Raw genomic sequence first — 26,055 nt, forward strand, 5'->3', positions numbered from 1 at the left:
GGCTGCCTCTCGCTCCCCCTCCCTCCCCCCTTTTAATTTTAATTTTATTTTATTTTGCCCCCTTCCCCCCTCCCTCCCCGTCCCCCCGCGCGGTGGCGGCGGCGGCCCGCCTCTCCCTTTCCTACCTCCCTCCCTCCCTCCCTCCCTCCCCGTCGCCGCGGCCCCGCCATGGCGACATGAGCCTGCCGCCGGCCGCCGCCGCCGCCCCGGCCATGGGGCCCGCACGGGACTGAAGCGCCGCGGAGGAGCCCCGCCGCTGCCGCCCCGCCATGGGGTGCTGATGGCCGGGCCCCGCCGGGCACCCCGCCGCCGCGCAGGGGAGGTGAGCGGGAGCGGCCGTGCGAGGGATGCGAGCGGTGCAGGGGGTGCGTGGTGCTGGGGCGCGTTTGTTTGGCTTCCCTCTTTGCCTTTACCCGTGGCTGTGTGCGGGGCTGGGCCGTACCCGTCCCGCTTTGCTGTCCCGCAAGCCGTGGTACAAGTTTTCTTGAAGGCAGAACTGTGTTTGTTACCACCGAAGAGCAGAGATCGCCATCGGTTATCCCTATGGTAAAAGCAAGATTGGAAAAAAAAAAATCCTCCAGCAGATTTGTCCCTGGGCTGCTTACAGTTTACAGTGGTAAAGCTGTTCCTTCGCCTTCCCATTCCTACCCTGCACAGGAGGAAAAAGGCAAGACCCTGTGATTTCCCTTCCTTAGAAAGGAGGCTGCTTACATCTTCAGGTTAGAGCAGTGCTTCTTAGCATCAGGCTCTTTGAGCGTCCTTCTTGTACTGTGTGGTGGCTGCCCAGTGCGTGGCACAGCCCCTTGTATCAGACAGAAGTGTGAGAGTTCTTTTAACTCAGTATTTAAATTGAGCAAAGCACGGTGTGTGACTGCCAGACTGTGCTGCTTGGAGTGTCCCTCACCTTTCCCTTGCAGGGATGACATCTGTGACTTGGCCCTTTCTCCCCTTGTGCTCAGATTCCAGAGATGAGGCAGGGCCAGAGTTTGTCTCTCTAAAAGCAAATCACAGTACCTTTTCCATGTCTCGAGGGTTTGCTTTGTGGATCCCTGCTAGTGATTCAGGTTTGCTTTTGAAGGAGTTGGGCTGCCTTACGAGACTGGGGGCAACTCGCTCTCATCTCAGATCTTATGCCAGCACAGACCTTAGTGCAGGATGCAGGAAGCTGATCTTATGGCTTTTCTTCAGCAGGAGCTGAACTTTCATGTGGTGTATCTACGCTTCACCCCTACTTGGACCCTGCTATGTAGTTTGATAAATGGCACAACTGATCTTAGATGCTGCACTTACTGTGTCCGTATTTTTACTGTTCTCTATCTTTCTTGTCAACTCTTGTGCTTTGTTTGCTCTGATGTCCTTCATTAAAAATACTGCTGCTCTCCTAACACTGTTGCATGGTTGACAGAGCTTTATCTGTGCTAAGGGTGTTGCTGGGTCTGGTTTGAGATGTCATGGGCTGCTGCCAGCATCCAGTGGGTGCTCCCAGAGCTCTGCATTAGGGAAACTGCTGCTTTTCTTGTACCTTGGAGGTGTTGGAGTGGCTTTGTATGAGGAATCAAGCAAGTCAGGAGCTGGGACTTGTGGTTCTGAGGGCAGGGTGGCACCCAGAACTGCGTGCAAACTGATGCAATCAGTATTTGCCTTCTAAAATATGTTATTTTCAGACTACTTGTTACTAGAATCTTTACAGACTTTGTGGTTGAAATACACTTTGGATGGAATGTGAGGCCATTGAGTGTAACTGTCTTTGCTTATTGTTTCCCTGGGATAAACTTCCCAAGTCTGGAGCCAGACCCAACTGTTTGCAGCTCCAGCATCTCCCCCAGAATTAGGCTCTCGTGTTCCCCTCTCAGCTCTCCCAGGCTCAGCTGCTCTGGAGAGTACCCATTCAGACAGCAGAGGCAGAGCACAGCTTCCCTGAGGCCCACATGAATGATGCTTTCCTTTACACATCTGCAGCAGCACACTGGTAAAAGCAGTAGCTAAGCTTCACCTCACACCAAGCTGCATTATCAGGAGCATGTATATTTGTGGCTTCAATATTCATGTTTTTACGTGGTGGTTTTTAGGAACAAGGTTTGGTGCAGCTGTCCTGCTGGTGTAGATGATACCTTTAACCTGCATTGATGGAATAGATTTGCAGTCTGCTGTTTATCTCACACTGCTCTGTAGCCTGCTGGAAGTACACTTAATGAAGGCTGAGCAGCACTGGTGGCTTCAGCAAAACTAGGTGTGGGATTCTCAGTATGGGAGTATCTCAGCACAGTGATAGCCCTTAAGACTCTGTTGCTCAAGGAGCAAAATATGAGTGGAAAAGTCACACATCTCCAGATGGAGTGAAGCATGTATGAGAGGACCTTAATGTCCCGCAGCTAAGGTACAAAATGGGTGCACAGAGCTAAGCTGCCCAGGGACAAACTGGCAGCTTTCCTTAGCTCCCATGATTTCCCATGGGGCTAAGGATGCTGCAGACGCAGCTGCTGTCACCAGGACCTTCCTATGAAGCGGCAGGAAATCCAGGCTGGAGGGATTTGAAGGAGAATTCTGGTTTGCTGATGATAGAGGAGGGAGTTTCTGTCAGAATTCAATACGATAATAGCTGTTTTCAAATATTAGGGGAGCAAGCTGAAGTCACTTAGGTGTGTGGAAAATATCAGGTGTCTCCACTGTAAGTAGGAGTCAGATATGGTCTGAAATTCTCCCTTCCCACGTGTTTGCTAACTGTAAATATTATCAACACTGTTTTATTAAACATAATGTGTATTTGCACTAGGTATGCAATAAACTCATCTTAAAGCTCCCTCTTTAATAACATGTTACTGCAGATGCTTCACTTTGCCCATCAGCCCAGACATCAAACATTTTCTTTACCAGGGTGATGGGAGGTGCTGGGTGAACCCATTTGCCAGAGGCTTTTGTGCCTTTTTGGTGGTACAAACACAGTGTAGGGTAAGATCCTGTTCATTGTCTGGGGTAGCTTCACGTCAGTGTTATTTGGTGACAGTTTGGCTCCCCGAATCTGCAACGTTTACTTTCTCAATAGAATTTGGCTGCAAATCTGGTAATTTTCAGCTGCCACGCATCTGAAAAGCCTGCTTCTTTTAGAGATGCAAATGCAGAAATAACATTACCATCAGATGCAACTTAGTCTCCATTTATGGCAGAGCCACAAATGTGCCTGTACTTGTGTTGGTAGGAGCAAAGGGGGACTTTGCACAATGCACTTTGCAGAAGTGGAGCTCTAGCTCTACTGTTACAAATAGAGCCCTTGGACATGTCAGTACCCATGCCTCCTACTCGCTTTATTTTAGGCTGAAGACTTGTGTTTAGGTCTGAAACCTGGGAAATGGAGGCTGTTAAATTTTTACTGATTGAGCAGGAGAGATGAGCACATAGGGAAGAGCCAGGACCATGCCATCCTATTTTTGTGGACAACTGGAATTAGGTCCTTTTATGTATTGTCTCAACAAGCGGCTAATTAGACAGCAAGCTCATGCTCCTGGAGGATAATTAAGCTTTATAGCTGTGGGTTCTCTTTGGTTAATGAGAATGAGGAGACAGTACCCTCAGAGCCTAAGAATGCTGCTCTGCAGCTACTGTGCCGTACCTCATAATTGATCTATTGTTTCTACAGCAGATAATTTCTCATTTCCTCATAATTGCCTCTTTTTAGTGCCTCACGCTGTATCCTGATATTAGCTGTAATCACTGATAATTTACCCTGAAGCCAGTCAGAGCCTGCAAAGCAAAATATTGGCCTTGGTGAGCATTTATGTATTCAGATAAAATTTTCTTTTGTCAAGCAAAATCCAGCCATTGAAGATACGATTTTTTTTTTTTTATGTGTGTGTTGTTCTGGGTGAAAACTTGTTTGGTTATATTGCTGTTCATTTGTGTTAATGACTACTGCTGAAAGAGAGAGAAAGCTGCTGCTGAGTCCGGCTCCTGTCTCTTTGCCATCAAGGTACCGTATTCATTTGGTTTCGGGGGATTGTATTACTCAGGAGGTGGTGCATGGTGCCTTACATCCAGAATACTTGTTGTCCCTTTCCTGTAGAGTTAGCTTTTATGAACATGAAAGCCTCTGGTCCTACTTTATGAAATTACTGCTCACTCTCATACTTTGTGAGCTTGATTTTCTTCAGAGTGACTTCCTTCAGCTTACTGTTGATTTATGTTAAATTGGCGATGGGAGAAGTGAATCATGTTCTGCTTGCGTTGCCTTTGCTTGAGGAGGCTAGCAGTGAGACATTACATAATGCCAGGTTTAGTTAGTTAGGTTTTTTTTCTTTTTTAAAAGCTTTCTGCTCTGCTTTCAGCATTTACAGAGGCTGTATGTGCCCCTCTGGGCATACAGCTGTTCCCTTACCACTGCACTGCTTTGAACCTGAAGCCTATAACATCACAGAACAGCTGATGTGGGTCTAGCTGGCCCAAGCTCTGCTCCGAGAGGGACACTCACTCAGCACAGTGCCCAGGACCCTGTCCAGGTGGCATGTAGAGAACTTCGAGGATGAAACCCATTGGGCTCAGTGGTGACACCAGGTTTCAGTCCACCCCATTGCTCATCCAGCAACTGGAGCTTGTCTATGAGGATCTTAAGGAAGACAGTGTCAGAAGTCTTGCTCAGGTCCAGATAGACAATACCCGCTGTTCTTCCCTTGTCTACCAAGCTAGTCATTCCACCACAGAAGGTGATTAAATTGTTCAGACATGACTTGCCCTCAATGAATCCCTGCTGACTACTCCTGATGATTTATTTTTTGTTATCCTTTTTATACCTACAGGGATTTCCAGGATTAGCTGCTCAATCACCTTCCTGGGGATTGAGGTGAGGCTTACCAGCTTGCAGCTTCCCTTTCTTCTTGTTCTTGGGCAGTGTTGTTGTTACTCGTTCTTTCTTCAACCATGTCTATATTTCGTTTATCATTTTTGAATTTTTTTAGAAGATGCTTGTTCATCCACATTGGCCTCCTGGCATTTTTGCCAGACTTGTAGCTAATTGAGTTTGACTTTTCTTGAGATTGGAAGATGTGATCCTTGTATACTGATCAGCTTTATCTTGCCCTTCTTCCCTTCATTGTCTTATCTGGTGAGACTACCAAGCAGGCCAAAGTCTGTTCTCCTGAAGTCCACTGTTGTGAGCTGGCTCTACCATCTCCTGGTCACTGCAGCCAAGGCTGCCTTTGAACATCGCATCCCCAGTGAGCTCCTCCTTGCTGCTGGCATGCATGAGGCCCAGCACAGTACCTCTCCTTGTTGGTTCTTCTATAACTTGGTCAGGAAGATGCTGTCAGCACGCTCCAGCAACTTCCTGGGTTGCTTGTGCCCTGCTGTGTTGGCCCTCCAACAGATACTGGAGTGTTTAAAAGTCCTCTCATCTTCCTTTACTCCATTGCAACACCTCAGTCATGGGAGCCATCCAGCCACAACTCCATGATCTCCAGGTTTTAGCCATGCAGTAACGCAGACATCTCACGCTCATCGTGTTTGTTTCCCATGCTCTGTGCATTAGTGTTCATGTTCTTCAGAGAGGCACCAGCCTGCTGATTTCCCTGAAATGGTACCTTGTAGGCATCTCACTGCTTACATGCAAGTGCTGGAGGTGACCCCACTTAAGCCCAGTTCCCTAAAAGTTGCCAGTTATGATCACTCACCATTTTTCCTGGTGATCTTGTGTTACCTAGATCTTTACTTTAATGCGTATCTGATTCCTTTTCAACTTTAGGGGTAGTAAACCTGTTCTGTACTCATAAACCCTTTGGGTGCTATATCTCAGATGAAACCTTTCGTGTCTCCCTTCCACCTTTTCTGCTGCCAGGCAGCCCGCTCACTTCTGTTACTCCTCCATTTGGCAGCAGCTCCTGCAGAATGAGGCTGGCTCTCCTAGCATGGCAGAGAGACCCCTGGAGCTTGGAGGGCTGTGGTCCATCTGCTGTCAAGCTATCTGCTATCATGCTCCATCTGCTATCAAGCCTCAACCCTGAAAGCCTGCTTTAGAAACTACCCTGTGGTGTGTCACAGCCATAGCTGAGGCCACTTGCACTGGGGCATATGTAGCAGTCCCCTTCTTCACATCCATCTGTACAAGCTGCTCTATCCTCTATCTGTGCTCTGCAAGCTGCACTCTTATGTAGGCTTCTGTCAGTCACTGGCTGATGGGTACACGACTCTCCTTAATCAAGGGCAGCTGCAGTAAAGGCACCAAGCCAACCTGATCACGCACATTACACCTGTGAGAGCTTCCATGGAGCCACAGCCTTGCCTTTACCTAGAGAGAGCAGGCAGCATTGCATTTCTTAGAGGGTTCCCAGGTGTTCCCCAGTGATCCTGGACCTTGTTCCCAGGTTTGCTGTTTCTTTACAGCCCACTTGCACTTCAATTCTGAGTGAGGAGAGGGCATTGTCTCTTTAGGGAATTGCTGCACCTGAGGCTGCCTGCCCTGGATGTGTCACCCATGTGTACAGAGTATAGACTCACACTCCTCACCTGATGGTGCCTCTTTTCTGAGCTCGAAGGTCTGTGTGCCCAGCAGTAGCAGGGCTGATCTCTACCGAAATCGTAGCCTGAATTCTTTGACTGATTTTAATAAACACTGAAATGAGTTTATATCTTCGGGGAGCATCTTGCATGCTTATCAGCAGCCAGAGGATGAGCCTGCATTGTTGAAAGAGTATAATACACGAGCATTTCTTTTGCAAGCATCATAAAATGACACAGAGAGGTTTTCGTTTGTAAGGGTTTTGGTTTTGCTTAATTTGATGACACAAAAATGACGCAGAGAGCCCCCATCAGTTAATAGCTTTTCCTTTGATTTTTAGGTTCAAATAAACCAAAATCTCAAGGTAGAACTCATTAAAACGTATTGAGTTCCACCTCCTCTTTGCATCAAATGCATGCTTTATGCAGCTGAAGTGGATCTCCTAGGGCTGGATTCTGCCTTCACCTTTTATTCACACTGTGCTTGGTGTGTTGCCACACAGTGCCTTAAGAAGGAATGGAGCTGTGTCTGAAGAAGCTTGTTTGCATCATTCAGCCAGCGCTGCCCCAAGGCCTTCCTGGGCAAATGCTGCTTCAACATCGTGGCCATCTGAGAGACCAAAAAGAAACGCAGTCCTTGTCCAGAGAAGGGTTATGGCAGGAAGGACCTGGAAGTGAGCCTGCCTCTCTGGGAGGGAAGGATGAGAGAGTTCATCTTCTGCCTTGGTTTATCTGTCACTTGAGCGTCCCTTAAATACTGAAATGCTTTTATTGGTTGTGAGTCCTGGAGAATGAGGGACAGCAGAGATTTTCTTAGAATTAACCTGGTCTGGGAGGCATTGGGCTGTACAAAATGGCTCAGGGCTGTGTCTGTGGAAGGGCAGAGGGCTTCTCTCTGTGCTCACTGGATAGGCCATGGGAATTCTGTGCTTCAAAACAGGCTTATAGAAATGGCTCCTCATCAAAACGTCACCCTGCGTTCTTTCTTTGTGCTTTCAGACTCGTGGTTTTTTACCTGGCAGTTTTCTTTAAAGAGTTTGGAGAGCTCCTTCCATTTGGAAAACAGCACTAAAATGAGGTCACATTTATTTATGCTCCCAGGAAAGATCTGGTTGGAGGGAAAGAAGTGGCAAGTGTGTGATGTACATGAGCTTGCCTGAAAGATGCTGCCAAAATATCTTACAGGCTTCCCTTTGTAGCACTTTGTAGCAGATTGTGGGAGTTAGTGCTGGGTGAGTCATGCAGGCAAATGGCAAAGAGCCCTCTTCATTTCCCAGCCTCAATTAAAGGCCTCTTTCCGAATTTCAGGCTGTTGGCTGCTCATACACAAATTGAATATGTTGCTTGTATGCTTACCTGTGGTGTACTTATGTTTGGTGTTAATACATTTCTCGGGGAAAATGCATTTTAATGTCTCACTACTCATTCCATAGAAATCAGTTCATTACTTCATGTCTGCTTGTTTATTTGGATGTTGAAATGTGAAACTATATTCCCAAACACTTTCTCCCTAGTCTCACAGCTCTGTCAAGCCATTTCCACTAACCAGGCTACAACACGATTTACTTTGCACAAGGCAAACAGTTGGATGTCGATCTTAACCCATGCCAGTCCTCTGTGCTGTCACACTGGGCTGTGCTATAACAAATGGAGAGAAGGGAAGGCTGGGCAGTGGTCTGCAGTTGTGAAGCATCTGTGGGAATGCTGTCCTCCTAGGATTGTTATCTGACACAAAAATAACATAGGAATCACAAAGGGAGCTCGTGCCTGCTGATTTTTCTTCTCGGACCTTCGCAGTGCTGCTGCCACCCCCCATGTGAAATGAATGTGTGGGCTGCTCTGCTGGCACTGGGTGAGGAAGGAGTTAAGGAAGAGAAAGCCCCAGATACTAAAATTAACATCCGTCCCACCCCCTGCCCACAGCTCTGAAATTTCTAATCGCATCTTGCAGTGAGCTGATTCCTCCTAGCAGCACAAACTGCATTTTGATGGCTGGAAATCACAGATGGCTGCCTGGGGCTCCGAGGGATTCAGGCTCCATCCTCCCTCCCTTCTGCTTCGCCTTCCTCCCCCACCCAGCAAAGTCTGTTTTTCAGGTCATCTGTAGGATTGTGTTATTGCATGCTGCAGCTGAAGCAGATTTGGCTGCTGCCTGCTGAAAATACTTAGGAGGTCTGCAGAAATGCATGTGGTGCTTGAGCTCTGTTGGAATTACCCCTCCTGACTCCAGAGTACCCACCTGGATTTATGTGAAAAATAAAGGCAGCAGTTTTTAAGCTGACCCTAATCCCAGGAATCTTGTCACTTCTTTTTTTTCTGAAATGCTCTATTTGGAAAAAATAAAAGCCCCAAACAAACAACACGCCGATCTTCAAAACAAGAGAGGTTTTCATAATTGCCCTGAATGATTCCAGTGATGCTGTTTGCAGTGCATTCCTGCGAGCGGTTGTACTGGCGCAGCTGAACTGCAAGTGGAGGCGGGGCGAAGTCAGGAGCTGAGTTGCATGCTTGTTCAGCCGCTGGGTAACGCTGATTTCGGTGCAGAGGCATCACAGCCTCGAATGGGCCCTGTGGCATCCCACACAGCCACGCTCCCCGTGGTCCAAACGCGTTCCTGGCACCGTGTCTGGCTGCCCTGGTGGCTGCCAACATGCAGCTGCTTATGGAGGCTGTACCCTGAGCGCTTCTCTGGGGAAATGGAAAGTGCTCTTCAAGTCCACTATAAACCTGCATCCAACGGTGGTGTTTTTAGGAGACGGGTTACATCTTATGGACCCAGCCAGGGTGTTTTTAGTGAATAAGCCGGGGTTTTTAAAATTTATTTTTATTTTTATGCCTTTCCCAGTTAAAAGCTCACACCAAAGTCTAGACTGTTGAATTTCAGAGCAAGATTCAGCCTGGAGCATGTGACAGTGCTCACAGGAGATGCCCGAACAAAGCCAGTGCATTTACTTGGTTTAGTTCTGCTTTGCTCTCTCTCCAGCTGTTCTTTGAGCAATGCGAGTGCAGATGGTTTGCCTTCCACTAAAAATGAAGAAACTAACAGCAGCTTGAACAGTGGTTTAAAACTCCCTAAGTAACTGTCAAAAAAAAAAAAACCCCACCCTGGAGCTCAAGTTTCATTTTCAGCCAGGAAAGCAGAGGCAGAAAGCAAGGATGAGTTACTTTATGGTGACCTAACTGGGCTCAGCCACGGCCATCCCAATGGGACTTCCCAGTGCTGCATTTTGGGACCTGTTCCTCCCTGAGCAGTGCCCCCAGTGCTTCATGAAGTGCTGCACACATGCAGAGCATGCTGTCATTTTTTTTTTTAATATGCTGTGCATTTATCTGATGAAGGGCAATGTAAACTCAGATGCAAACAAGCTGCAGCCCTCCGGCTGCTTGGCGGCTTGCCTGGTTTGCTCTCCGTGCTGGAAAAGTCTGCACACCATTCTTGCTCCAAGGAAAAGTTTCAAACGTGTCATTCTCCTTTTTTTTTTCCTTATAAAGGTTACTGTGCCTCAGCCCTTGCTCATTTCCCTCCCTGGTTCAGCAAGGAAAAGTTATTTTCCCCTTTCCCACTGCAGTCCCCAGTCAGTGGAAATGTTGCCTGCTCGGAGCCCTTGGGGACGGCACCAAGCTCCCTGCTGGGGCTGATGCACAGCAGAGACGGGATCAGGGCAGCAGAAATGCTTTTTGAAAGGCCTCTGGAGCCAACCTTGTGGCCCAAACTCTGGGAAGAATGATGGGAGTAAGATGAGGCTGTGAAACCCATTTCTGGCGTAACTGTGGTGGAAATGGTTATGTCAACAGAAAGAAAGCATCCAAGGATGCTGACTTTGGCCTCAAGTTTTTCATGTGTTTTCTGCAGTGGTTTGAGGGGTGGTTGATGATGTTCTGTTTCCTACAAAAACAAGCAGAGAGCATCAGTGCTTCATTCTGGGAGGTACAGCTTTTTGTCCCCAAGTGGGCAGTGCTGGGACATTTTTTCTGGTGATAATTAACTAGGAATTTAGGGGCTGATGGGAAGTGATTTTGAGATGTGCTGCAGAGTGTTTCCAGCCTGGTTAGGAATCCTGGTCTAAGGTCTGCGTGTAGCCCTGCCCTGCTCACCTGGAGTCAATTCACTTGCTTAGGGCTATGTCAGGCTAGGACAGCTGCACTTGTGTGTTCACAAGGAAGGTTTTGTTTTGTAGAAATTCAGTCAAGAGGACTTTCTGTTCAGGTCTGAAAGTCTGGAAGTTTATTTGCCACTTAAAGAAGTCTGGGCAGCTCCAAGTGGGATGCTTCATGCATTGTGCAGGTTGCAGGGGGGTTGTGCCCTCTCTACACTTCTCTAAATTCTTGAAGGTTTGTTCTGCAGTTTCCTTTAAACCTACGATAGTGCTTTGGTTCTCCATTTGTTCAGAGCTGTTGTTATTTACAGTAAATAATGTCTCGTTGTCACTGTGATCTTTGTTTATTTTCTCTTTCAACACATTGCCCTATTTCCTGTAAATACAGGAAATAATGTTGCATCAACAAGCTGGCCTTTAGAAAACAGCTTGCTTAGGGGTTGGCCAGTGTGCACCTGTTTCAGATTTCACAGGAGCTCTCGAAAGGAATAGAAAGTTTCACTAACCTTCCCATGGATTTATCCTTCGGGGTGGAATTGTTTTACCAAGCAATTTAATACTGTGCAGACAGAGTGATGGTTGGAAGTATTAGCACGATTTGAGTAACCCTTTCAATCAGGTCATCTTTAAGAGTTTGTGGTGGAATCTGTGCTGTGCACTTCGTGCCTTGAAGAGGCTTTCACACGGTTTGCCACTTTTTCCACCATTGTTATGTGTTTTCTATCTCAGATTAGAGATGTGCTATATATTTTTTGGGTCCTAATACGTTTTCAGAGAGTTGAGACCCAAGTGGAACCTTCCTGGACTTCCTAGTACATTTGTACAAGACTCTGCAGCCCGCAGAGTTGTTTCAAACCTGTGGCTGATTTTGGTCCAGCTCCATGTGAGCTAGAGCTGGGTCTTTGGGTTCCCTTGGGAAGGTGTGCCCAGAGCCTGTGTTGCAGATGAGCATGTTCCATTTCCTGCAGCTTCAGTCACCTCTGTGCTGTCTTTGCTTTTGCAGGTAGCTGTATCCAGCTGGGTGGCAGGCAGATCCAAGGGTCACCATGAAGTTTTCGGGACCCGTGGAGAGCCAGAGGTTGTCTCTCCTTCTGGAGATGGCAATCTCTAGGGAAGCTCAAATGTGGAAAGCGCATGTGCCGAAAATTCAGCCCAATCAGGTAACGTCTCTTTTTTGCATCTTTCATCTTCCTAAAGGCACGAGAGTATCCTCTGGTCTATTTCTGTGTGAACAACTCATGCTACTGCGTGAGGGGTTCCCTTCTGCTTGTGACGTGGTAGATATGCCTCTGAAATAAGGGGGTGCTGTTGTATTTGAGGGACAGACCCCACGCACAGTACACTGTACAGCATACGGAGCTCTGCTGCCGCTTGTGGAATACATTTCTGCTCAAATTCTGTGGTCCTTAAGAGGAGCAAGCTGCTCACTGCTTTACCCGTTCTGAGTTGTTTGTGCTCCTTCAGAGTCAGCACCTGTCTGGCACCTGCACTAAAAAACACCTGTGAAATCCATGGTTTTGTTTAAAACAAAGTGTGAAGTGAGAGGGTGGCTGATGAGAAATGTGAGTTAACTTCAGAGTTTTCTGGTACCTTGCTGTTTGAGTGGATTAAAATAACCACCGTGACGGGCTCAGAGCCAGTCTTGCTCATACTGATTGATGTATAACGTTCACACAAGTTTATCAGTCAGCTTGTGGAAGCTAATCTCTGGCAAACAAGAAAGTGCTGCAGTTCTTTAGAAACAAAGTTGGTTTTAAAGGGCTCAGTATTGTTTTTGTTTGTCCCCATGTAATTGTCCAGACACGTGACCTGGTTGCCAGAGGTGCAGAGCTGTGCTTTCTTCAGGCCACACACTTTAAGACCCTGCTTTATGGTGAACCAGCCTGCTATCTCGTGCTGGCAGTATTCCTGGGGTTACAGTTATAATATAAAGAGATAAGATTACAGTATAACAGGATAGCTAGGGATGCAGTGTGCAGCCAAACCAGATTCTCACGTGAAGATTTCTCAGGGATAAAATACCTCCCTTTCGGCCTTGGTGGAGTTGGAACTTGTGGCCTGGAGAGTGCCAGCTGCAGCAAGGGGCTGCGTGATTGCCCACTGAAGATAGGCCCCACCTGTGGCACGCTTTGGTTGTCACTGCAGAGTGGGTACTGATGTAGTCCTGTGCCTTTGCTGTCCTGCTACTGCGGCCGTGGTGTGGCATGGGCAAGGTTAGCAGCAGCTCAGAGCACGCTGTCCCCTGCAGTAAGGCTAACGTGGCTGCTGCCTCATTGCCCAGTATGGAACTGGTGAGGTGGCTCTGCTGCTTGCTGTGGGATCGAGTATGGAGGCAGCCTGATGTGCATTGTAACCCTTGTGCTCAGTGAAATACTCAGCTGTGACCTGAATGAATACCAGGCTTGTCCTTCTCGTGTGCAATTATGTCGAGGTGATGAAGGATCCTTCCCCTGCACTTGGACATCGTGTGTGAGATCCCTGCTCTGGAGTGTTTCCCAGCCCTTGTGTTTGTCACCCTGGGGCTTCCACTCCTGCAGGTTCACAGGACCTCCAGCTCCAAAAGGGTCATCTTTGCAAGCTCTTTCTGTGCATTTTCCTACATGCCTGTTCAGGTGCTGAGTCAGTCAGCTACAATGCCACGGTATTAAATGTCTTTGAGCAGTAAATAATCATTAAATTGGAATGAAATTCCTGCGTGCGTATGTGTAAAATGTACAAAGGTCATTTTTAAAAGAGAATGTAAACACAGCTGTCTGCTCCAGGGAGATGCAGGCTTGCCACGCCAGTGCTTGAGAACCTTGTCTCTGTAGTCATGTAAAATGTTTTTTTCTGTTCCTCCAGCTCAGGATACCCAACTTTCCAAACTGTCTCGTGTTCCTTCACTTCTGCAGTATGCATTTTGGCAGTTCTGCACTCCTGGAAGTTGAACATGAATTACCCTGTTTACTATAATATCTGGAAGGTCACGTTCCCTAGCATCTATTTCTCTTCTGAAAACAGCTGCAGTAGCCTAAAACGAGTGAGGTATGAGACCAGTCAGGAAATCCGCGTCCCTCTGTGTATCAGATTTGGCAGCCTGAAGCATGTGTATCTTTCCATCCCCTGCTGCTAAGGTAGACTGACTCCAGACTGGTTTTAATGAAGTCATCTGGTTTGCAAATGAGAAAATGTGAGCGCGTGTAGGAAAAGCTGTGTGAGATTGGAGGTACATTGCAGCTGTTTTTCAAGAGTGAACTTTTTGTTTCGACTATTCGGGAGACATTTTTGGTTCTAGGGCTTAAAAAGAGAAAGTTCTGTTTCTAAATATGTCAGCATTGAGATCTTTGAGAGGAAGGAAGAAATGTAGAGAGAATCAGGAGGGCACTTACGCTTTTTTAGTCTGCAAAGCAGAACTTCCCAGACCTCTTTCCTGTTAATGTACGTGGTTTAATTTTTGTCTGAAAGCTCTCTTTCCCATTTCTTTTTGTTTTCCTCCCTTATGTGCACGTCGCTGACTCTGGGTGTTTGCAGTGTGTTTGAGCCAGGTGTCACAGGGGCTTTTCAGCCTCAGAAAGCAGCTGTGCTGGGTCTGGAGCCCTCTTAGTGCCTCTCAGTGTATTTGGTCTTTCTTCTCTTATACGCAGATGGCATTCAGATGTTTTCACGTGACTAAAGCTTGAGCAGTGAAGCAGTAAAGATTGGCCAAAGGTTGATTTTTGCATGTTAGCAAGTAATTTGGCAGCAGAGAGGTGTGTAAACCAAGGTTTTATTTTTATATGGAAATACAGTGCTACTTTTGTCATCTCTCCACTGCTGCTTGTTCTGTTCCTTTCTCTCTGTCCCCTGTTGTCCTCTGTACACCATGAGGAATCTGGAGACCTTGTTTCTTCCCAGTTTTTCCTCCACCTCACCACATGACCTTGGGCAGGGCTTCTAACCTTCTGGTGCCTGTTTGCCCTGTGGCTGAATCACAGACTGACCAGTTTCGTAACACAGCATGGGATGAATGCGCTGGGTGCTGCTGGTAGGCTGGGCACTAATCTCTCCCCTCAGTGTTTGGGTGCAGTGCTGTGCAGTGATGGAGGCTGTGCTGCTCGGGAGCCTTGCTGCCCTGCTGACCCATAGGCAGACCCCACAGATCGCCCCTTCTGGAGTTAGTCAGGAGAGCCCTGCTCATTCCCAGCTGGTGCAAGTGGGAAGCGAGCTCCTGCGCCTTGCCTGGGGGCCTCTGGTATCAGATAAGCCCTCCTGAAACCCAAATAAGGACAGATTTGGCGGCAGTGTTTACCACTGCCCTTCTCAGGAGCCTCTCAGTCCCGATAAAGGTCACTTTCATGCTCCCAGATGAACCTACAGTAGAAACAGGCAGAAACAAATAGGGGAAAGAGCAAAACATCTCTGTCTGGAACAGCGGATAGTGAGGAAAAAAAAAAAAGATTTATCATGTGGTGTTTTTCCTAGGTGAGGCAGCAATAAAATTGAGTCATGTTTGTGTTTGAAGGGAATATATCTTTAGACTGCCTTTCACAGAAGTCCCACGGTATTCTGACAGGTGATTTGTGCTGTGCTAGCAGTGGAGCCCGAGTCAACCTCTGGTGTGTATCGGGTGCTGTGTGCTCCCCCTTGGGTGCTGTGTGCTCCCCCTACTGACCTCGGGGCTGCTCATTGGGTTGGTAAAACAGCAGCCATGGTGAGTGTGCTGCCATTCTGACAGCTACGTGCTGGCGTGCTGACCCGGCCTTGTCTCACGGTGTTACATAAAGCACCTCTGCCTGGAATCCCTCACAGAAGCATCCTGCTCGTGGATGGCATTTAAAGGTGCGTTCGTCAGGAGAGTAAGCAGTCAAGCAGAACTCTGCGGGAAGCATTTCAGTGTGATGTAGCCCTCCTTTACCCCAGGAACAGAAGCTGAAAACCTATTTGCTTCCCTATTTGTGTCCAAAACCGAGTCTGCTAGCTCTGTAGTTCCTTCAGGTTGGCTTATTCCTGTTTGTGCTGACACAAACTGCTGCACTCTGAGAAGGTGGGAATTACCCTTACACCTATTACTTGGGAAAGAAAATAGAGGTGTGTTACAGGTTTGAGGGAGCATCTGCCAGAGCTGTTAGGGATTGGTGTGTGCAGCACGCTGCCCTTTGCTCCTACCAGACTTCTGATGATGCAGGTGCCGGGCAGGAGGGAGCCAGAGGGAAAAAGGGAGAGCACTGTTACAGAGCTCTGGTTAATCTTGGGCTTGGATTGAGATTGATTTTCTCCAGTTAAAACTTGTGCACTAGGCTGTGGTACGCTTCCACCCCTGGAGATAAGTTGCGCAGTGGCAGATCTGTGGTGACAGAACAGGATGACCACAGGCAGGCAGAGTGGGCAGCAGAGGACGGCATCTGCAGGAAAGCACCTCCAGAACAGAGTGGGACTTTTGCTTCTTGGGACTTCTTTTTTTTTGCTTTCAGCCATAGCAGTGTCTTGTTTTTGCTTTTAATTTTGTATGGCCTAAGGAACAGTGACCTGACTGCTTAATTAATTTTACAAAGCTGTGTTTCTGACTTGTGGCGCCAAGAAAACACGTGTACGCCTTCAAGGGAGAGGGATAAAGACTGACTGTCACCTGTCCCTTACTGTTCCATAAGGAACTTACCTGGTGCTGTGGGGAGGAGGCTGAGACTCGCAGTGCTTCTATCCCCACGCCTTGTGCCTTCAGCTGCAGGTAGAGACTGGGGCAGGGAAGCTTCTTGCTGGCTCAGTGTTACACAGAACAGAGCTGACGGGTCACCTCTGCTTCCTCTCCCCCCTGAAGCCTTACCTGTGTTGTGCATGAACCTCGGTGAGTTCATCTTGCGAAGGGGCATGGCGCAGTGCATGGGGGCTGTTTGCATTGATTTCATATCCTGCTAAGACACCCCCCTCCTTTCAGTGCTGAAGCTCAGGCACCTTTTTTTTCTCACGTGGAGAGGACAGCTGTTACCAAGGCCTAAGTATCCAGTTGCTTTCTTTCTGTTGTGGCCTCCCTGCGTACAGCTAACGCCCCAGTCTGAGGTTTCACCTCTTGGCCCTGCGCTGCCTGTGAGGGGTGAGAGCCAGAAGGGATGCTTATAGGAGGACTGAAGGCTGGGCAGAAAGACGATCTGGGCCCTCCCACCCCATCTCTTGCAGATGCTGTTTTTAGGAGAAGGCCTGACCTTTCGCTTTGGCAGGCACAAGGACAGCAGGGCTGAGCCAGGGCAGGCACAGTCCTGCATCCCCAGGCAGGCACATAAGAGATACCATTTTTCCTCCCACTGCTGTAGCAGATGTTGTATAGCATACAAATAGTACAGAGCCGTATAGATATCATATAGTTTATTTAGCAGGTAGGGGAGACAGACCTCTGTCAGCGGAGCACTGATGGTGCCTCTCTCCCCTCAGTGAAGAAGGGCCCAAGCCCACGCTGGCCAGCTTTGTCAATAAAGCTGCTGGTCAGAGCAGTGATTCAAGAGTCATATGGAGGGTTTTACAGTCATGTTTATTTTGTTCGATGGGATTGGTTTGGGTTTCAGTTTGGCTTTCAGCTGACATGCACACAGAGCTCACCTTCTGGGCTCAGCCAGATACTGCATTTCCAAAATAATCCTTTAAGCTGCTTGAAACCTTTGAAGTGTTCACTATGGTCCAAACCTGGCTATGGCGATAACCCTTTTTATATGGCTTTGTCTCCTTCTGTTTAAAAAATGGTGCAATGAGTAAAGCAGCATGGACATTCATCTCAGCTACCACTCCTCCCTTTTCCAATAGTGTTTCGGGTTCGGCTGTGCACGCTTGGCTTTGCTACTTGTTAAGTGCTCTCCATACAGTATTTAACATACTTTTTTGCTTATATTTCTCCCTGGGTTTGTTCTAGGTCCCTATCTCACTGCCTAAAAGATGATGTTAGCAGAGCTTTTAATTCCCTACTGCTACGTGGTGCGTTCCTTATACTCCCAGTAGGGCTGGAAGCAGCATTTCGGGAACGAGCATGAGGCAGCAGGAGTCCAGTCCTGATGGGGCTCAGGTTTCCCCTCAGTGCTGCAGTCATGGTTTTTAGAGTTGTTATTTTTTAGAACAGAAGAAATTACTCTTCTTCATTGAAAAGAGGCGGGTGCTGTTTGTTTTGAACAAGCCCCAGTATAGTCAGGTGGCCCCCAGTGGTCCCAGCTGAGAGCAGAGGCCTGTTTGGATCAGAGGTGTGGTCCTGCTGCTGCCCTTGCTCTGCTGGTGCTTCAGAAGTGAAAACAAGCCAGGACTTTGTCCTCAGGAGTGCCTGATGTAGTGCTGTAGGCATGCTGTGGAAGCAGAGGTGGTTATGTCTTTCTTAGACCAGCTGGTACAGCTAGAAGAAACGGCTTTTGGTCACACAATGCTATGTCTTTAGCGTAGATCACTGTATGGTAGCACTGCTATTTTATTTATTCTAACAGTGACTGCCCGTGTCGGTGACCCACGGGATTCAGCCCCCAGTTCTCAGCCTGCTGCCTTCCCCTCCACTCCCGAGCCCAGCCCAGCAGTGATTGCTGTTGTGAAAACCCTTACCTTTTTTCTTCTACAGCAACCGGGCAGCTGGGGTTGCATTTAGGTTCATTCTTTTAAGCCACCCCAGCGGCTGCCAGACTGCCTCGGAGCGCAGGGATCCTTTCATTGCAAAAGAAATCTGTTTGGCTTCACTTCTCACCTCACTTCCTCACCAACCATCTCAAATATTCCCCCCCCCCCTCCGTTGAAAGGAAAACAGACATTTGCCTGCTTGAACTGAATGGCTCAGCCGAAGCTGTAAATACTTCAGAGTAGAAGTCAGAGAGGGTCTGTGTCAGTGACTCATCTGTGTCAGCTCGTCCAAGAAAATCCATGGTGGTGACTTAGGCCAAAAAGAAAATAAACAGAACTAACCTTTTTTAGTTGAACTTGTCCCTGCTTCGCCCAGCCTACAGTTAATGGTTCTGCTGAGCTCTTTTGTGAACTCTGTTTAGAATTTGCTATGTTTAACGGTTAGTGAGCTAAAAATATCCCCGCAGTTTGAAGGAAAATAAACCCTTCCTGTTCCGTAGTGCCAACTCATTTCCCTCCCATCCTCTGTCTGTCAGGAGCCACGGCCCACCCGGCTCCCACAGCATGTCTGGCTTTGCTCAAGTGTGAATGGCTTTGCTCAATCCGAGTGATTCTAAGGAGGCTGAAGAAATCTCATCTTAGAGCAGAGCTGGAGGACACCCTCAGTACTCAAGGAACTACAAGACGTCCTTCCTTGCTCCTCCACAGTAGCGTTTCTGAGTGCTGGTTGAGGTTGCTGTAAGGGAGGCTGTCAGGGCAGATTTTGTGCGATGGAGTAACTGGGAGAACAAAGAGCTGATTCAGGCTGCCCCGGAGCATCACCTTTCCAAAAGGCTTTTGTTTCTGTGCTGAATAATTCCTGCAGAAATACAAACGTTTGGTCTTCTCTGACTTGCTCAGTCTGTAGTTAAGAGTAGTTTGTTTTTTCTCTCCAACAGGATGCAGCCATTTCTCCAAAGCAGAGGGATGAGGTCATTCAGTGGCTGGCCAAGCTCAAATACCAGTTCCACCTTTATCCAGAAACACTCGCCCTGGCCATCAGCCTTTTGGACAGGTTTTTAGCTGTGGTAAAGGTAAATATTTGCAAATGCATAAACTGAAATAGATTGCTAATATCCACTCAGCAGTTTCTGTGGACAGCCCTGGTGGTGTGGCCGTATGGAAGTGTTTGCTTCCCTTCTGCTCTCACACTCTTTTTCTTTTTTTCTTTCTCTCACACCTCCACTGGGCACTGCCTGCACTGCTACAGGTGCTTGATTTTGGGTTACAGACCTGGCAACACACAGTGAGACGGATTAATGAGAACACGCAGTTCTTAGGGAACTGACCTGGATCTTTTATCTGCCAGCACTATTTTCCTTCTTCCCTCTTCTCTGTTGTGCCCATTTCCTTCACGTCACACAGATCACTGGCGTAAAGATACCTTAACCTAAGAGAAGAGACACACCCTCCCTCTTCAACTACGTGCTCACTTTTAACCCTGTTTGAATGTTGAATTTGCCCTGCTGCAGTACCTGCCTCCTAACTCCAGCCAGCTCTTGCTGATGCAGAAACAACGTGAATAAAGGTTTTGCTGTAGATGAAAAGAGTCTCCACCTTAAACTAAGTTGACTCATTAACCCGAAGGAAATGCCCACTAGCCCTAGCCCACAGTTAGAAATGTAGGCCTAATGGCTCCTGGTGCACAAAGGAAAATTGCCACTCACAGCTCTTAATTTTTTTTTTATGTTTAAACTGCATTTGGTCTCATTAGTAACGTGTCAAACTGCTGTGATCACTGCTGGCAGCAAACTGGTTGGAGGGAGCCTCTAAATGCTCAAGGACAGCATTTGGGCCTGGCGAGCTAGGGCAGGAAACTGAAAAAAGTGGGGGAAGATCCAGGCAGACGTGAGTGCTTTTTGGGAGAGACGTCACTGAGTACAAAGCTGCTGTGCCACCAGCCCGACAGACAGACAGACACAGGCTGCTGTCAGGTTACGTGAGTATGGGTAAAGGGGTGAGGTAACTGAGAGCGGGGTGCCGGCCCGGGAGTGACAGACTGCCCAGCCCTGCTGTACGGGGCAGAGAACACGTAGGCCTGTTTGGTTTGAGATTGGTACGTCACCGAAACTGTTTTTAAAAGGTGGGGAAAAAAACAAAGAGCATTTAGGGTACCTGTGTCTAAAGTCTGTTGCCCTTCTGTCTGTCAGCCAGTCACACGGTATGCCTGCACTCGGGTGGTGTTCTGCAGCCGTGCAAGTGACACATCTATTAACCTTCTCTAGATATTATTAATACTGATAATGTTTAAGCTATAATTCATGGACATTTCTGAGATCTCAAATTGGCCGATTTACTGAAACAGTGAGGTGGAAAAAGGTATTTTAAATCCCTCATGAGTACAGGTTTTCTTTCAGTAATTTGCAGCAGTCAAGGAGTCTACAAAGAGTATGAGAGTATGAGTAAGCGAGCTGAGTGCGTGCTTTAGGCAGTGAGCGGGACTGCAGAAGAGACTGTCTGACAGTTATTGAAGATCTTCATTTTGGAAATGATGACATGTCTTTTTCTTGTTGCTTCCTGGAAGCAGCCTGCTCGATTTCTTGACTGCTTATTACATTAGCATAACGTGCAGGATCTAACATTTAAACTACTCCACAGCTCTGTTGCATCTGCAAAAATGTACCTGTTAAGAGTAGATCATGGCAGCGGTTTAGCTTAGAAGTAGATGATTGTATTCAGTGCAGGATTCTCACTTACCTTTGCTTTCAGCATCTCCTCATGTGGACAGAAGAGCGTCAGGTACGAGTAGGTTGCTGGAGGTGGGGTCGTGGCTGTGCAGCTGCCTGCTCACTCAGCTGCAGCAGGGTTTAGAAACAGCACGACACCATTTCCTGGCCCCCTGTCACTAAGGAGTCAGGGTGGTAGCATTTATGGGGATGATGGAAGTGAAGTCCTTTATTAGAATCAAATTGACAGGGATTGCTGCTGAGCAGAAGCTGCAGCAGATGTACCACATTCAGAGCATTTGCTTACTGTGCTGTCACAGACACTGCATGAATACCTTGCAAACCTGTGAACGCAGCTGTTTTGCTTTTTATTCTGGCTTATGCCAGACAACAGTCTTCCCTTCCAGCTTTCCCCTTCCCATTTCTACTCCAGTTCCTAAAAATGAGCTCTTTCCACCCCGCTGCTGCACATCAGTGGTTGCCAGTTACAGTCACGAGGGCGGCAGATTCCTGTCCTGCCTGATGTCACGGGGCAGAGATCTGTGCTCGGCCCAGCCCTGGTGCTGTGCTGCAGCTAGAGGTCAGCTGCTCTGAAACACATTACACAGGCAGCTGAGACCCTGGGGCTTAGGATGTTCATCCAGAAAAGACTGCGTGTGGTTCCTGCGTCACACTGACAGAAGGACTTCTATTCTGTATTGCAGGCCCGTCCAAAATACTTGAACTGTATTGCAATCAGCTGCTTCTTCCTTGCTGCAAAGACCATTGAGGAAGATGAGGTAACAGTTTTGTTGTTGTTCTTGCTACCTTAGCACAGTATGAATATATGCTCTCAAAATCCTGCCTTTGCTTGTATGTGGCAGCTGACACTTGCCAAGACAGGAATGAAGCGGTTTTTATGATTTTTTTATGATAATAATTGGTTTTCTCTTTCCTTCTTTGTGTTGGCTTTTGTAGAGGATTCCAGTACTGAAGGTGTTGGCTCGGGATAGCTTTTGTGGTTGTTCTCCAGCTGAAATTCGCAGAATGGAGAAGATTATCCTGGATAAACTGAACTGGGATCTTCACATGGCGACGCCACTGGATTTCCTTCACATTGTAAATAAGGGGCTATTTACATCTCTCTGGTGTCTGTTGGTATGAGTACTGTATCAATAGATAACCTAGACAAAAACCTGGAGGGTAGTGCAAACCTCAGGCTGTGGTTGCAATTCTTCAGTGTAAGTAGTTTTTGAAATAAAAGTAATTATTAAATAATAAAAAATAAAAGCCTTGCCAGAAAATTGCAGAGCGGATTTGTGCCACTTGAGGGGCACTTTTGGCAGTGCAGGCCTGCCATCTGGAAACGTGGCCCTGTTTTGACACACGGCACGCCACGCACTACAGTTCACTGCTCCTGAAAACTTTGCCCTTGAATCTTAACTGCCAGTGTTTTTCCTCGCAGCTAAATGCCAGGCAGCAATGTGAATGAACCGAGGAGAACGCAGTGATGCTGGGCAATGGGAGTGCTTGGTGCTCGCTGCAGAAAGGCAGGGCTGGAGAACAAAGTTTGTAGATGAAAGATAAAGGGAATGAAGGCATCTTGAGGTTCCCTTTATTGAAGTTCATCCTCTCAGTTTGCTTAAGGAAGAGTTTTTGTTTGGGACGCCTGAACTGCCAAACCTGTGTTGCCGAGAGGAGAGGGGAGCCTTTTGCCAAGCCCGGGCAGAGCATGCATATGGGCACAGGCCCTGCCAGAGAGGCTGCGCAAAGCAGGCGGTGGGTCCAGCTCACGGGTTGGGCTGGAGGATCCCTGTGCATCAGAGATGCCAGCTGCTGTTCTTGAAATCTGACCTAACCTCAAGAACAGGGGCTGCCTGGTGGTGATACCGCCAGCCTCATGTGCTTGTTTCCCCCCTCAGTTCCACGCGGTTGCAGTGTCCAACAGGCCTCAGCTCCTGTCCATCCTACCCAAGCTGAGCCCCTCTCAGCACGTGGCGGCGCTCACCAAGCAGCTGCTGCACTGCATGGCCTGTTACCAGCTGCTGCAGTTCAAGGGCTCCATGCTGGCGCTGGCTATCGTCAGCCTGGAGCTGGAGAAGCTGCTCCCCGACTGGCTGGCTCTCATCATCGAGCTGCTCCAGAAGGCACAGGTGAGGAGGTGCCGGCACCCGGCTCTGCAGCAGGGCGGGACTGGGCACACAGCCCAGCTGTGGCTTTCAGATTCATCGCTTGCTGATCTGTGCCTGCACTCGTGCTTCTGTGAGGATGGCTGAGCTTCAGGCTGTGGGGAGTTCTGGGGGTCAGCTTTTCGAAGGGTTAGTCTTGGCTGCATCAGTCAGTGCCAGAGGGAGGAGCCCCGTGTCCCTCTGCACCAGAGGGAACACATGGTGAGGAGAAACTCCTGCTTCCACCATTCATTTTAGGCATATTACGTGGTCTTACCTCTGCCAGAAAGACAAACAGCTCAGTACACATTAAGGGCACTGGCCCTGCCCTGCCAGGCTGCCTGTCCTCTCCGTGGCAGTGATCCTGCAATGCCCATGTTTTTGTTTGTCTCCCCATTCCAGATGGATAGTGCGCAGCTGATCCACTGCCGGGAGCTCGTGGCACATCACCTTTCCACTCTGCAGTCTTCTCTGCTGCCCAATCCTGTATATGTCTACAGTCCCCTCCAGCATATCCTGGTGACCTGTAACAGAGGAGCGATCAAATGCCAGCCCTCCTCTGTCCCAGGGCCAGGTTTCTCCAAGGACAACGGCAGACCAGAAGTGCCGGTCACAGCTACAGCCGCTCTCTACCAGCGTCTGCCAGCTCCCAGCGGTTGCAAGCAAGCCTCTGCCAAGCGCAAGGTGGAGGAGATGGAAGTGGATGACTTCTACGACGGTATCAAGCGTCTCTACAACGAAGACACGGCTCCAGAGGTAGTGGCTCTCGAGAGCATGGGCTCTGTTTGCGGCGCTGATGTGTCGAGGCAGGAGGGCAGCGTTTCCCCTTGTCCGCCTTTGCAGCCAGTGTCTGTCATGTAGCTGCGAGCACACACCACCTGCTGCGCCACCGCGGCGCTCCAGGAACCACGCGGCGGTTTTCAGTGTGGGGAGAAGGAACCATACCTTGTCAGGCTGAACTGAAGGGAGCCAACACCAAAAAATGTCCCAGCCCTGGTTTCAATTTTTGTTTTTCTTGTGCGGCTAATTCTAGTTCCACTATTTAAGCACTTAAAACACAAAAAAGTATAAAAATTTAAAAAAAGTCCCAAAAAGAAAAAAAAAACACAAAAAAAGTAGCAAAAAACTGTTTCTTTCTAGTGTTGTCAGCTCCACTGTTCTTCTGCTCCTGTGTATTGTAACCCGTCCTCCATGTCCAAGAGCTCTCATCCATTGTGTGGCTGTTTCAGGTTTCCCAGCCGGTCAGCACCTCCGTCCCATTCCCATCTGCTCCTCGCTCTTTCTGCACGCTCCTCTTTTAATTCTCAGCGAGTCTCATGCATGACATTCTCTACATTCATGACAGGTTTCTTTTCTCTTTCTGAAGAAAAAGGCCTTTTCATTTCGTCAGCACTTTGGTGTTTAAATGTGAGAATATTTAGAAACTGGATTTAAATCAGAGGTTAGACAGGAAAAACACACAACGCTGCTTGCACACTGCTCTGCACCGACATAGCCACAGGAGTGTGGACATACACGAGGGCACCTGGCCACATCTGTGTGTCTGTAAGCTGAGCACGTGACCAGCACTGCTTGATGAAGTGCTGAGCAGCCTGAGGTCTGAAAGGTTTGTCACTACCAGTCACAAAAAAACAAACAAACAAAAAAAACAACAAAAAAACAACCCAAACACCAAACCAAAATCAAAACAAAGAAAAAAAAAACAAAAAAACCCCACAAAAACAAAAAAAAAAAAAAAACACCCTAAGAGCCCCTATAACCTAACCCCAAGTTTTGTGTTCATGTACTTCTAACCCAGAGTAAAACCGTTCAAAGCTTGTCTCTTTTAAATGTTACACCTTTGTTTCTCAGAATGACCTGTCCCAATTGTAAGCTCTCTCTGCAGCCCTGAGGAAGGTATTGTATCTGGAGCCATTGTACTGAGGAAAGCCTTCTGGTAGCAATAAAGAAAGTTGTCCTGGATTCTGAGTCCTGTTCCATGCTTCTTACCTGGGTTCGGGATCCACTTTGTGTGGAGGCCACAAGGAAGCTGCTGTGCCAGACCTGTGAGACAGGAGCCAGGCAGCCATGGAGGTCCAGAGAAGGGCACAGCTCATTACTTCAAACTCACTTCAGTGCACACATCTTTCTCTGCTAAATTACCCAGCGTCACAGCTCAGAGCAGAACCAGCCCCAGATTCCAGCACCAGGTGACCGCTGCCCACCAGGCACATGCTGCATGTGAGCACAGCACTCCAGCCGGTCCTGACAGCACCGCGAGCCCTGGCTGTGGCTGTGGCTGAGGACAGAGGTGAGCCAGGGCTCTTGTGACTCCCAGCCCTGCGGGCCTGCACCGTACAAACCTGGAGGGAGTGTTGCAGGACTGCAGCTTATTTTATTTGACTTCCACCTGCATCATGCATGCCAAAGGGGAGGAGAAGATGGGGACAAAGGCGTCTTCCAACAGCAATAACTCCAGGCTTCAGCTTACACTGGCTTCCTCCCTCTCTGCACACTTCTCTCCTTGTGGTTAGAAAAGAAGTCTTCTCCTACCCCATTTGGCAGCAGCAGCAGCACGCTCATGAGGCCCAAATTTATTTGCGGACCCACAGGCAAGGAGCTGGTGCAGGGCTGGGAAAGGAAAGGTGTTGGCTGTGCCAGCTGGCAGGGGCTCGGCTGGAACTGAAGGCAGGGAAGCTCAGCATAAGGAAACACAGAGATGCTGCCGGAGCAGTTCTTTGCTTCTGCAATGAGCACCGTAGCCGTGGCTGTGAGCCTCTGTACGGAGGCAGTTTCTGTGCTTGGCATCTCTCCTCCCTGAACGTGAGAGGATGAGAGCAGTGCCCGCCCTGAGCCACAAACATAGCGCTTCCCAACCCCAAACTGCCTAAACAGATTTCAGAGGGAGAAAAAAACACCCTGCTCTGCTGGTGCTCTTCCTGAAGCCACACCGATCATCTTTCACTTGGATACAGGCAACCACTGACACAGCACAAGGTTCGGACAGATGACATCTGCCCTGGGCTGGCACGCCTATCTCTGCAGTCCTCCTGGCAGGCTGCCACCTGGCTGGCACTTCTGAAAAGAAAACCCAGCCTCTGTGATTGCAAATAC

The 26,055-nt window shown here is 48.3% G+C and overlaps 1 protein-coding gene across 1 annotated transcript; it reads left to right on the top strand.

Annotated features, from left to right (window-relative positions):
- Positions 1-28: 28 nt before the first annotated feature.
- Positions 29-24,924, top strand: CCNI (cyclin I). The gene is made up of 7 exons (XM_065736715.1): positions 29-322; positions 11,581-11,737; positions 19,049-19,183; positions 21,520-21,594; positions 21,773-21,913; positions 22,717-22,947; positions 23,365-24,924. Exons 2-7 carry the CDS (start codon positions 11,624-11,626, stop codon positions 23,821-23,823), a joined length of 1,155 nt encoding a protein of 384 aa, XP_065592787.1. The 5' UTR covers positions 29-322; positions 11,581-11,623; the 3' UTR covers positions 23,824-24,924.
- The last annotated feature ends 1,131 nt before the right edge of the window (positions 24,925-26,055 follow it).

Source organism: Cyrtonyx montezumae, unplaced genomic scaffold (genome assembly GCF_038088225.1).
Source record: "Cyrtonyx montezumae isolate F1298 unplaced genomic scaffold, pur_monq_1.0 scaffold_2, whole genome shotgun sequence".
In the NCBI taxonomy this organism is placed as follows: Eukaryota; Metazoa; Chordata; class Aves; order Galliformes; family Odontophoridae; genus Cyrtonyx; species Cyrtonyx montezumae.

Excerpts from the sequence above, each read along its gene's own strand:
- CCNI (XM_065736715.1), top strand. The coding sequence starts at position 11,624 with ATGAAGTTTTCGGGACCCGTGGAGAGCCAGAGGTTGTCTCTCCTTCTG. Across the intron at positions 11,738-19,048 it reads CGAAAATTCAGCCCAATCAG|GATGCAGCCATTTCTCCAAA; the intron begins GTAACGTCTCTT and ends TCTCTCCAACAG. Across the intron at positions 22,948-23,364 it reads AGCTGCTCCAGAAGGCACAG|ATGGATAGTGCGCAGCTGAT; the intron begins GTGAGGAGGTGC and ends TCCCCATTCCAG.